The sequence below is a fragment of the Oncorhynchus masou genome, chromosome 5, assembly GCF_036934945.1.
Source record: "Oncorhynchus masou masou isolate Uvic2021 chromosome 5, UVic_Omas_1.1, whole genome shotgun sequence".
NCBI classification, from domain to species: domain Eukaryota; kingdom Metazoa; phylum Chordata; class Actinopteri; order Salmoniformes; family Salmonidae; genus Oncorhynchus; species Oncorhynchus masou.
The window spans coordinates 27,047,960-27,060,946 of NC_088216.1; the positions used below are offsets into that span (position 1 = coordinate 27,047,960).

A 12,987-nucleotide genomic window follows, 5' to 3' on the forward strand; every position below is an offset into this window, starting at 1 on the left:
GGTCATATCCTATTGAGCCGAGATATGCAGTATTTATGGTGAATGCCGTGTCAGCTGAAGTAGAAACATTGCCATATAATTTCAATCGCTCTGTAACTTCCACGATAGGGATTGAATAAAGCCCTAAATCTGATTTTATTCAGAACATTCATGAAATACCAAACAAATAAATACAAGGATTCAGAATGAAAAACAAAAAACAAAATGTAGCAAGCAGCACCTCGAATCTCAGGCTTAATTAAGTCCATGAAAAATATTTGAATCATCTCTTTGCTATGAAATTCATACCAGGACTGATTTTCAGACACTCACTCCTCAGGGGATTTTTTTAAGCGGTCTGGTGAGAAGGAAAATATGCCTGATAAAAAAATATATATATATTTTTTTTAAACATTCCTGATCAACCGATATGGTAATGACACGAATATTGTGACGCAATATCAGATACATTTGTCTTACACAATACATGTAGAACTTCATAATGAGAGCATGAACATTAACAAACATGAAAACACACACCAACAACAAAAAACACCAGGAAAACTAGTGTTGTGTATTTGGTTTATTTTACTGACTTCATCTCCTGTCCTATAAACCAGTCAGCAAAGCAGTCTTCCGTCACAGAGAAACACCCGATTGCTTTCATTTCTCCTAAAGTATTCAAAGTTTATTTTTGTTTCCATATCTAAAATGTTAAAACTCAAAGCAAGATATCTAGAGATGTGATTCTGAGCATGGCGGACAGACAGCGTTGTGGGGTTTTGCTGTAGGTGTCAGTGAAAGCAGTGGAGGCTGCAGTACCTCCTCCGTACACTAGAGGGTGAGCAACTGAGCGTAGTGGGGCTTGGTTATGACCGCGAGCGCAGCCGCTTCTACAGAATGCATGGCATGTGTTACCGGTTACCCTGCCCGATTCAGTCCACAGGCAAAGCATTATTGTCCATTCCTTTCTAGGGTGATAGCCAAGCTGAGGACTTTAGAGGCAAAAAGGTGACGGTAGCATCCATGGCGGAGTACTGTATGAGGAGCGTCTGTTAAAGGGGGAGAAACAGTCCTCTCTCATCTCTCCATCCCACTGAGGTCCAAGGCAAACAAACACCAGCAAATTAAAAATATAAAATCACAAAAAAACAGAAAAAAAAAGTTTCAAAGAAAAACAGGAAGGTAATACAGAGCAAACCCAAAAAGCGACCCCTAATAGAGGCACATTAATTGCGATACTGCACTTGGAGCAAGTGTTGACCAGAGGGGTAACCCTTGTTTAAAAAAAGAAAAAGGCACCTCAGGACTCACTGAACTGATTTTGACCTTCTTAGTTCGTCACATCAAGAGTAACACCAGACCTTGTGGCAGTCAAACCTCCGTGCGTCTACCATGCAGAGACGTCGTGGTATTATGTGGCTCATGAGGTACCTGAGCTAGTGTTGGAGGTTGACAGAAGGAGCTGTGGGTTTTGACAACAAGGACACTGAACTGAAGAAGTGCTATGGATCGTTACTGTGTATTTACCAGTGGTGTGCAAGTCTGAAGTCACTCCTCTTTTTGACCCAACTTCTATCACAATCTTCTTGAAACTCCTTTTCTGCTAAAGAACCCGAACACGGCTGTCAAATAAAACCAAGGTTAAAAGAAAAAAATGAAGAGAAGAAAATTGCCGTAGACATTTCTCCAAAAAGGGTAGCGGATAGCAGGGTGGAGGTTGGTAGTTGGCACACAGGGGAAAGGGCTGCCTAGGGCTGGTGTGTGTGTTTCTGGGACAGTCCATACACAGTTTATAAAGTCCTCATAAGCCTGTGTGCGAGAATGCAGCAAAGTAGCAGCAGAACCCCATTCCATCGTCCCCATTGGTGTCAATGGGGACGAGGGGATGCAGTGGGCGCTGGGTTTCTTCTCGTCCAGCCGCGGGGTGCTTCTGGCTGGGGTTGGGTCTGTAGGAAAGACTGGGGATGGGCATGGGTCAAGCGGGCCTCAGCCAGAGCTCTGGAACTGATACTTCAGGACCCCAGCAAACTGCTCCGTGTCTCCCAGTGCTGGGGCTCCTCAGGCGGGTATGGCTCAGCTGATGAGTGGGGGGTCTGTCTGGAGCAAGAGCTACAGAAGCTTGGAGGCTGTAGAGAGCTCCTAGCTAATTCCTTATTGCTTTGCAGGTAGGGCAGACAAGTAGCATCAGTCTTGGGATTAGAGCTGAGCAGTAGTCACCCATTGCGCTATGGACATGGGGTCAGCCTTTGGGCATAGGACAATGGAGATGAATGGCAAATGTTGGTGAGGGTGCATGGATGCAAGGTCTGGTTAGTCCTACAGTATAGCATGGTAGTGGACATCTGTATGGGCATCGGTTTGTGTCCAAGGCTGTGGGCCAGCCCACTTTGGGCTCATCTGTGCTCTGTTCTACATTTCACTTTCTCTCAGATGTGCCCCGTCTGTCAAAGTGCCTGGCCGTTTCAGAGGAAAAGCCTGTAGTCCACCATCTTGTACGCGAACAGTGAGAGAAAGTCTATTAGCTACAGCGGAGGGGGGGCTTTCAATAAGGGTTTGCGGGCGTCCGTGAGCCACGCCTTTTAGGTCCAGAGTCGTGTGTGAGAGGGGGAATTGTCCATCTCTCGATAGCCTTTTGACCCCGATGCATAGAGGTCATAGAAAGGTAATGTAGAGGTCACTCCGAGTTCATTCAGGTAGCGACACCGCCTGTCTCCCCCAGCCAAGGCTGGAACCTTTAAAATAGACCTATTATTCATCTCTGTATACACGCAATTAAATATACACACTCCTCAGCACTGCCAAGTCTACAATCAATAGCTTCATAATAAGAATATGAATAAAACGATCAAGAATAATCAGATAATCAGTCAACATCATAACACGAGTTTGTCAGCAGCCATCACTATAGAACATTCAGGGGTGGTAACAATTGCATATGTACATTAGAAGTCATTTACATCCTGGCTCCGAGGGTGAGAGGTCAGGGGTCAAAGGTAAAGTTCAAGGGGGGGTTATCTGAGCCTCTTCTCCGCTGAGTAGATGGACATGTAGTAGTCGTTGCTGCCCACCGCCAGGTGGGGCTGTTGGGGCACAGGGAGAGAGAAAGAGAGAATATAATGGACTCAAAGACAGGTGTAAAAACATTCATTTTCCAAACCATTTAGTGTAATTAGGTGTGATGAAAAGACAGGTTTTGCAGAGTATAGTTTAAGAGACATTGGGATAACTCTTGTACCCACGCAACTTATTCACCCAAATCGTAGTTCCCATGTTACTTTATCTAGTTGAGATTCAGACTACTATGAAGAGTAAGAATGGCATAGTACCCAGTAGGGATGGAAGGCCAAACAGCTGATAGCCCCGATCCTTTGGCCCATGAAACCATCATAATACTTGATGTTGCTGATCACGTCACCGTTGGAGTTGTACACAGCTATGAACTGGTTCATCGATCCACTGGGGAGAGGATGGAGAGAACGAGATAATGAAGGAAAGAGTGAGAAATTAGTTTCATAGCTGCGATACCAAATGTAGCAAACGTTGAAATCGTCAGACCGTCCCCCACCTTTCATCCGTTGACATAGTATTGACCACATTTAATTCCTCAAAGTGAGTTTAGACCATAGAGTTTGATAGAGGGTCACAAAAAATGGGTTATATCCATCTGGAGTCCTCTGCCGAACTCTATGGTTTAGACCAATTATGAAGGCCTTTCCTGCCGCGTGCTGTAAACCTGTGAACTCACCAGGCGAACAGGTTGGCCTGTGGATGGATGTCCAGCGCCGTTAACCCCTTCACCGTCTGCAGCACGTTCACAGAGTCCGGCGACCGCAGCTCGAAGAACCGCACGTCTCCATCGACACTGGGGAGGAGGATGAAGGAGTCCAAACAGTACATGACATGTCATCACATCCATTTAGATCTACAGGAAGTAGCGCCGCTGGTCTTGGACCGAGCCACAGACAGCGAGAGAACTAGAGCGTGTGAGAGAGTCAAGAATAGTAGTATGACCAAATCTGGACACCCGACCGTCACATAAATATTCCATCAACCAACCATTCAATCACTCATCAACGAGCACTACCTGACACTAATGATTTTGCCGTCCGTCTGCTTCTGCAGGTGGGCCTTGACCACCCAGGACGAGTGTTCCCTGTATGTCATCACACGACTGTGGGGAGACACAGAGGAAAAGCATCATCAACTTCAGTCCACCTACAACCATGTTGTTGTTCACAGGAGAGACAGAGGCAGATGTGAAAAGTAAGCAGCGTAGATGGACTCCAACATAGTTCATCAACATGCAAGACGCCACACAGTGTAAAAGTGAAGGGTGTATGAGAATTTAAAGCAGTGCCGTCGTGTTGATCTGAGTTATCAATCAATCAAATGTATTTATAAAGCCCCACTGTGACATCAGCAGATGTCACAAAGTGCTATACAGAAACTCAGCCTCAAACCCCAAACAGTAAGCAAGGCTGTATTGTGTGTATATGGCCACTGGGTGTCACCATAAGTACATGGGTATAAGCACTATTGGACAGCCCGTCTCCATGGTAACAGCATCCTTGAGTGACAAGACACTGTGATTGAAGATTGAGGAGGTAGTTGCCCCTAAGCACAGATCTAGGCTCTAGATGACCTAACCTCAAATCCTAGCTTTAAGAAGCAGAAAACAAATCTGACTCTGGGCCAGCAGTAAGAATCAATCAGAAAGCCAAAGTGAGGACCAAAACCTATCCCTGTTCCCTTGGCGAAAATAGTTACAAACTCTGTAAGAGTGTGCATGATTGTGTGTTCGCCTGAGTGTGTATACGATGTGTGTGTTTGCTTAGTCCTCTACTGGTTTTAAAAGAGAGCACAAAGGGAAAGGGTTCGACAGTCTCAGTGCCTGAGGGAAAGCTCTTAAATTAACATTAGTTAAAGATTTATGGGACACTACGGCTTAATTGCCCTGTTTTCTCTTTGGGGATGAATTCAAATAATGTTTGGCTGAAGTTGCGCACGACCGTGTAGACACAGGATGTGGCAGGAGAGCTGGGAGCTTCCAGGTGAGAATACAGCAGAAATCAGTGATAGGAGTCTTCAAATAAACTGGCAGTTTATTAGATACACCACACCGTTCATGAAACTAGATCGCTCCTACAGACAGTCAGTCAAGTGGCTGTGACTCGCTATATAAAGCAGGCAGACAGGCATCAAGACATTCAGTTACTGTTTGGTTGAGCGTCAGAATGGGGAAAAACAAGTGACCTAAGCGACTGTAAGCATGTTATGATCGTCGATGCCAGACGCTCCTGTATCTCAGAAACGGCCGCCTTCCTGAGGTTTTCACGCACAACAGTGTCTCGGGTTTACCGAGAATGGAGCGACAAACAAAAACCACCCATTCTGTGGCAGTCCTGTTGGCGAAAACAGCTTGTTGATGAGTTCGAATGAGAATGGCAAGAACCGTGCAAACTAACAGGCGGACCGCAGACAGACAAATCAATAATGGCGCAGTACAGCAGTGGTGTGCCAAACAGCATCTCGGAACATACAACTCGTCGATCCTTGTCACGGATGGGCTATTGCAGCAGACGACCACACCGGGTTCCACTCCTATCAGCTAAAAACAAGAAGAAGTGGGCACGTGACCAAGACTAGACAATCGAGGAGTGGAAAAACATTGCCTGGAGCATGACAGCAAGTTCAGTTTACTTGATTGGCCTGCGTAGTCCCCAGACCTCAACCCAATAAAGCATCAGAACGTACTGACGTCCAATCTGCGTGTGGAGCGTTTTCCGACGTCTTGGAGAATGCCCCGAAGAATTTAGGTTGTTTTGGTGGCAAAGGAGAGTCCGACCCAGTACTAGATTGGTGTACCTAATAAGCTGTCCGGTAAGTGTATATGAGATAACGTAAGAAAATGATTAACAGCTTTACCTATTTTGCATTGCGTCTGATGATAATTAAGGGGATAAAATGTATCTGATGCTAATGAGAGTTTCATAAAACATTAAGACACACAGCTTCTCTTTGTTCCACTGGGAATAAGAAGCCCTAAGATTAGAAATGAATTAGGAAGAATAGAAGCCCATTCACATTTATCTCAAGTCACATTTTAGACAGAATAATGTGACCAGGTTCGTGTGCATGCAGGGATGATTCTCATTGTTGAAGCCTTTATGAAAGTCAAAGTGTGGAGGCAGCATTAAAAGTGTGCGTCTGCGTTTGCGCGTGTGCGAGTGAGAACACTCACCACTCGTTGGCGCCCATTCTCCTGTCATAGAGGCGGACCGAGCCGTCGCCCAGCCCCGCTGCGATGAGAGACCGCTGTGAGTCACATGACAGGCAAGTCACACAGCTGTCTGCCCCCGTTGGGATGTCCTGGTAGACACACACACACACACACACACACAATTAGTACAAGCAATGTGGGGGAAAAAAACGTAATTACATAGTCGGTGCTCATTAAACATTGAGTAACTGGCTAACAACTCGATCAATCACGTCTACAGCTGACTGATGGAGAATGCCGTCTGGGCTCTGCCGTCAATACAGCCAGAGACAGGGCAGGGCTCGCATACCTACCATATTACTGTCTCAAATAAAGGGTTAACTGGTTGAATGGAAATACAACCGATAATGTTGAGCCAGGTGCTGAATACCAGGATGCATTCAGTGCCTTCAGAAAGTATTCATACCCCTGGACTTATTCCGCATTTTGTTATGTTACCGCCTGAATTCAAACTGGATGAAATAGATATTATTCTCACCCATTATTCTGTACAGGCTTCCACTTTCATTTATGTTAGTATTGTGGAGTAACTACAATGTTGTTGATCCATTCTCAGTTTTCTACTATCACAACTATTCAACTAACTGTTTTAAAGTCACCACTGGACTCACGGTGAAATCCCTGTGCGGTTTCCTTCCTCTCCGGCAACTGAGTTAGGAAGGACGCCTGTATCTTTGTAGTGACTAAGTTTATTGATACACCATCCAAAGTGTAATTAATAATTTCACCATAATCAAAGGGATAGGTCTGCTTTTTTTTTTTTTTTACTCATCTACCAATAGGTGCCCTTCTTTGCGAGGCATTGGAAAACTTCCCTGGTCTTGTGGTTGAAATTCCCTGGTCTTGTGGTTGAAAATGTGTGAAATTCACTGCTCGACTGATAATTGTATGTGTGGGGTACAGAGAACGCAGTCATTCAAAAATCATGTAAAACACTATTGCACACGCAACTTATTATCTGACTTGTTGAGCACATTTGTACTCCTGAACTTATTTAGGCTTGCCACAACAAAGTACCCACACTTCCACAGATTGTCATAATGCTCCCAAGGGACCTATTGGTCAAAACTTGTCGAAAGGATTTGAGATTTGTCACCTGAGAAATCATGGATGTGCAGAGGCATTTCAAAACAACGTCGTTGATAAACGGGTTAGTTATGTTCAGTGTGTTTCCCTTCACCTGAACCTTCATCTCCCTCTCCGTGTCCCAGATCCTGATGACCCTCACGTCTCCAGAAGTCATCAGCAGCCCCGTCTCCTGCTCCCAGTCCACCACCATGCCTGCACCTAAGAGAGGACTCTGGTTAGTAACACACACAGACAGAAAGATACAAGGGAACACACACAGGTGGAAACACCATTGACAAAGACCCAGCTGTCAATGCCTGGAACACGGGGGCATGATCTACCAGCTAAGCATGGGTCATGATGTAATCTGCCAAAAGTTCTGACACACTCAGACTGGCGGATGTAAACAGGAAACACACCATCTGAGTCAATTGTGGGTCTAATGAAAGGGGGGGGGGGCTTTACTTGGCTCATTGACCGCTATCGTCTCCTTGTGGCAGGCCGGGCGCCTGCAGGCTTGACCTTGGTCGTCAGGTGAACGGTGTTTCCTCCAACACATCGGTGTTGGCTGGCTTTCGGGTTTAGCAGGCGGGTGTTAAGGAGCACGGTTTGGTGGGTCAGGTTTCGGAGGACGCATGACTCCACCTTCGCCTCCCGAGCCCGTTGGGGAGTTTCAGCGATGAGACCAGATTAAAATTGGGAGGCAAAAATAGGCGGTCAAAAAAGCAAAACTAAAAGACCAACTGCTCTACCAGATGTTACTTCTGGCAGGCTGTAGTGACAGGGTGTCACACCCAGAGAGAGAGAGAGCGAGATTAGAGAGAGAAAGACAGATTAGAGAGAGAAAGACAGATTAGAGAGAGAAAGACAGATTAGATAGAGAAAGACAGATTAGAGAGAGAAAGAACAAAAAATGTGAGAGACAATGAGAGAGAAAGATGAGAAAGACAGAGAGAAAGACAGCGAGAGAGAGATGAGAGAGAAAGACAGCGAGAGAGAGATGAGAGAGAAAGACAGCGAGAGAGAGATGAGAAAGACAGCGAGAGAGATTAGAGAGAATAAAACAGATTAGAAAGAGAAAGACAGATTAGAGAGAAAGAGATTAGCGAGAGAGCGAGCGAAAGGACAGCGAGAGGTTAGAGAGATGAGAGAGACAGCGAGAGATTAGAAAGACAGAAAGATTAGCGAGCGAGAGAGCAAGAGAGATGAGAGAAAGACAGAGTATAGAGAGAGAGAGAGTTTGAGAGATAAGAGCACGAAAGATTAGAGAAAGTGCGAGAGAGCACGTAAGAGGGCATGCGAGAGATTAGAAAAATCGCGATAGAGAGAGGGAGAAGCCCTCAGCACCTCCATATGCTACTACCGAGAGTGGTCGCGTCTCAACCGTACTTGATAACCCGCTCTGTGACACCTGGCAGAGGGCCGGGGACGTAGCCTAACCTTGAGGCTAAGCCCCAGCGTGGTTAGCTAGCTCTGGCGTCACAGCTACGCGGGTTGTTAGCTAGCTCTGGCGTCACAGCTACGCCGGCTGTTAGCTAGCTCTGGCGTCACAGCTACGCCGGCTGTTAGCTAGCTCTGGCGTCACAGCTACGCCGGCTGTTAGCTAGCTCTGGCGTCACAGCTACGCCGGCTGTTAGCTAGCTCTGGCGTCACAGCTACGCCGGCTGTTAGCTAGCTCTGGCGTCACAGCTACGCCGGCTGTTAGCTAGCTCTGGCGTCACAGCTACGCCGGCTCTTAGCTAGCTCTGGCGTCACAGCTACGCCGGCTGTTAGCTAGCTCTGGCGTCACAGCTACGCCGGCTGTTAGCTAGCTCTGGCGTCACAGCTACGCGGGCTGTTAGCTAGCTCTGGCGTCACAGCTACGCGGGCTGTTAGCTAGCTCTGGCTCACATGCAGACGAGTGGGGGAACACTTCAGAGTGTACTCAGCCACCCACAGAGCTGGGACCCTCACATACACACGAACATCTGTGATGTTTACACACACACAGACACGTGCACAAACATTCAAACACACACAACATTCAAACACACACAACATTCAAACACACACAACATTCAAACACACGCGTGCACACAAACAGAACGACTGGCCTCATTCAGAGACCAGAGACTGAGGGAGATGAGGCATTCCTTTGAAGTCTGGAGCTCTGTGTTAGTGAGAAATTCACATCTCTTGTTGATGAGGAAAGAGGGAGAGAGTGCAGCAGAGAAATCCTAATCTAGTTTATTATAACTTTAACTATTCCAGGCAGATAGTACTAAAGTCAATGCTCACAAGCAAGGGTTGGAAACAAATATTTCCAATCGTTTCGTTATGAACATAAGCACATTTTGTTTTGCTCCATCCCAATGTTCTGACCAGCATAATAAAGTTCGGAACCGGTTCGAACCAGAAGAAAGTACCATTTTAGAGAATTTGGCAGTACGTCCAACCGGCCTCACAACCTTACCTAGAAAAGCTAGCAGACAAAAAAAGAGAACGTTGTTAACCGGTTCCCATGATTTTAAAATAATGCTTATGTTCCTGAACACACTGTTTCCGTCCCTCAAAAAAGCGTCATTCTTTCCAGTTTTCGGATTTGTTCCCTGAACTGGTTCCATCCCCTGCTTACAAGCCAACACACTGACTGAACCCAATGTCAGGAAAATAAGGGAACAAAACGGTCCACCCCATCTCTCATTCTTCCCATCCCATCTTCATTCTACTCCCACTCCAACACCTCTTTTCTCTTCACTCCCTCCATACAGTTCAACCGTAACCAACTCCAATCAAAAACACCTCTCAGGCGCTGAAAGATTTGCTTTAGGTCACATCAGGGTCAACGCATTGAGTTCTTACACATACTATGTCTCAACTTCCCTAAAATGAGAGAATCAGCAGCATAACCAGGGATCTTAGAAGTCCACACATAAATCAATAGCGACATTATAGATGGAGATGCCTGACTGAGGGAGTGGATGTGAGGTAGTGCTAGAGGCCCATTGTTCTCCTTAGTAACGACTACAAAGGCATCCAATGATTTAGTTAGCATTAGCATACTGTATAATGGAATGGATATTCCGGGGCTGCCTGTGCGTGGCTGTTGCTGGTGCGTATAGCTGCTAGCTGCAAGCGCAATTAAGTTATCCCTACAGCTAGCGTTCGCATAAACTAGCGTTAGCGGCCTCCAGTGGCTACGATAGCCCCATTCCACTACTCATTCTGCCCCTGGCTCTCTTCCCTAATACCCTTCTCTATAGCTCTCCTTACATATCCCTCAGTCTCACTTCATATTCCCATCACTCATTATTTCTCTCTAGGAGACTAGCACTGCCTCTGCATTCTCATTCCACACCATTATCACCTGTAGATGGACTGGCTCTCACACACGCCGCAGATTATTAAAGACTGCGCCCCGGATTCAACTTCCCTCCTCTCTCCCTTTTATTCCCTTAATCGTGTTTGCTTTGAAAGTGTCCTCCAGGACCCCGGTGATGGAATTAACTAGGACTACGCTGCACAAGCCTGTAGTTAACGATGAGGGCGTCACCACGGATGAGGTTGATTTGATGGACACGGGCACCGGTAGTTGATTAGGCTTCTGGCGCTAGGCTAGTTGACCTGTGAGCTGACGAGAGACATACAACTCTAGAGTGGAGCCTGTATTGAACCTGTATTATAGGCTAAGGGAGTCTGAGTATTAGAGCAGTGATGACTAAAAACTTTGGGTCCAGAGTCGCTGAGACTTCTCTCATATTCACCCTCTGTTTTAGTTTGTCCCTCTCCCAGTCCCTCTGTCTATCTGTCCGCCCCCCTCTGTGGACGTATCCTCTTTTAGTCCTACATCTCCCAGCCACGAGCTCCCAGAGGCCTTTTTAACAAGCCTCCAGCCATCCAGTGTATGTGGAGTAGGACAGCCCCAGGACTGCCCTACTTTCACTCAAACTTCCCCAGTCTAGTCAGAGAAAAAGAAAACTTCCTCAAGCTGCTGCAGGAGAATGAGAGTTGAGGGGAGTGATAGACGAGAGAGAGAGAGAGAATGAGAGAGGGGGGAGAGCGCAAGATGTTATAAACGACATTTGCATGAGAACTTAATTAGGTCTGCGCTCTGTCTGTGTGGACGGGAAGTCGATGTGGGTCTCCCTCTCCGGAATGCTAAACAAACACTAATGATAACTCCATAGGGTGTAATGAGGGCTGAGAGGGAGACGGCGCTGCTCCACAACAGATAGAAAATAAACAGCACCCAAACAGGCAGGCAGGCTCTCCCTCTCTCTTCCCCCCTTTCTCATCTCTCTCTCGGTCAATCCATCACTCTCTCCTCTTTCTCCCTACCCCTTCTATCTCTCTCTCTCTACCCTCCTTCCCAATCTCTATGGTCTTCTCTCTGACACACATTACATGCCAATTCAGCTGCAGAGGAAAAACCCAAGTCTGGACGAAGACAGTTTTAAGGCCCCTTGCTTGGCTGTGGAGGGAACTAATCATTGGTACTGTAGAGTCTGGAGTAAGGGCCTCAGGGCTAGAGGAAGGAGGTCCATTATTTCTACTATCAACATCTCACATTACCAGCAGGCCTCTAATTATACACTGTAGATTATTTTTCAGGGCATCCTCAATCATGTTATAACCCATAATGGGGGTGCCGTGATGACAGTTGTAAGACTAATGTGGGTTCCCTGATTAGTACACTACTCCCACTGGAACTCTTGTAATTCCAACCCTGCAATGATACCGAGGCCGATAGAACCAGAAACGGCACATTCACATCGGAGCTGAAGCATTGCTCTAACTACGTCGACACAAACTGTTTTTATTATCAGGGTAAAACAAGCACACAATTCATAAAAACTAAAAAGACAAATCTGAGTTGTTAATATACCTGCATTTAACTTTGCGTGTAAAAGCTTACAGTTAAAACTAGAGTCGTCTGGGCAGAGTTCAACCCCCTTCATGTCTGTTTTGTACATGACCACTGGTAGGAAGACACGGTACCAGCTTTGGCCTGTGAAGAGAGGGATACTGACGAAAGGGAGGCCTGGGAGGGGGGCGGATCAGGCTACAGGAGGAAGTAGTAGTGCAGCAGCAGGCTGCTGGGGTTTGTGCAGCACACTGAGTCAGACGAGAGGAAAAGACGACGGCAGCACTCACCTCCCTGTCCCTTACTCCTGTCCAGACAGATGGAGACCCGCCTGGCCAGACCTGCGAGGGGAGGAGCAGAAAGGAGGAGGCAGGGAGATGGGGGAAGGAGAGTCAGAAGCACATCAGCCCCAGCACCTCACACCGTTAGCAAGGACCCCCGCATGCACGGACACACACACACACTCACGCTCTGACGCAGTCTTGCACACGCACGCTCTCTGTGTTTTTGTTTGTGCGAGTCTGAATCCCACACAGACAGACACACAGACAGATAGGTAGACACATAAGCGCACACAGCCACACACACAATGAGAAGCGGAACAACAAGGCTGCAGTTTACCCAACATGACATCTTCCAAATGAATACCGCTGATACACCCCGATCAAAAACTATGAGAGAGAGATATTCCACTACTCAACTACTGGCTGTGCATTTAAAAACAGGCTCCAGATAGCTACACTCCATCTTAAATCATATATGCACCCTACGGCCTTGGCCAAAAGTAGTGCACTATATAGGGAATAGGGTTCCA

The 12,987-nt window shown here is 46.7% G+C and overlaps 1 protein-coding gene across 8 annotated transcripts in view; it reads right to left on the reverse strand.

Moving 5' to 3' along the window:
- Window positions 1-549: 549 nt before the first annotated feature.
- Window positions 550-12,987, reverse strand: part of LOC135538943 (regulatory-associated protein of mTOR-like) — a 172,203-nt gene continuing 159,765 nt past the window's right edge. For 4 of the 8 annotated variants that reach the window (XM_064964850.1, XM_064964859.1, XM_064964843.1 and 1 more), the window contains 6 exons: window positions 7,443-7,549; window positions 6,224-6,351; window positions 4,067-4,153; window positions 3,728-3,844; window positions 3,309-3,438; window positions 550-3,062 (listed from right to left, as the gene is read on the reverse strand). In XM_064964850.1, the coding sequence (XP_064820922.1) occupies window positions 2,994-3,062; window positions 3,309-3,438; window positions 3,728-3,844; window positions 4,067-4,153; window positions 6,224-6,351; window positions 7,443-7,549 (638 nt within the window). In that variant the 3' untranslated portion in view covers window positions 550-2,993. Of the gene's footprint in view, window positions 3,063-3,308; window positions 3,439-3,727; window positions 3,845-4,066; window positions 4,154-6,223; window positions 6,352-7,442; window positions 7,550-12,463; window positions 12,515-12,987 lie in introns of all 8 variants that reach the window. The other 4 variants (XM_064964831.1, XM_064964820.1, XR_010455515.1 and 1 more) reach the window with 3 other exon arrangements.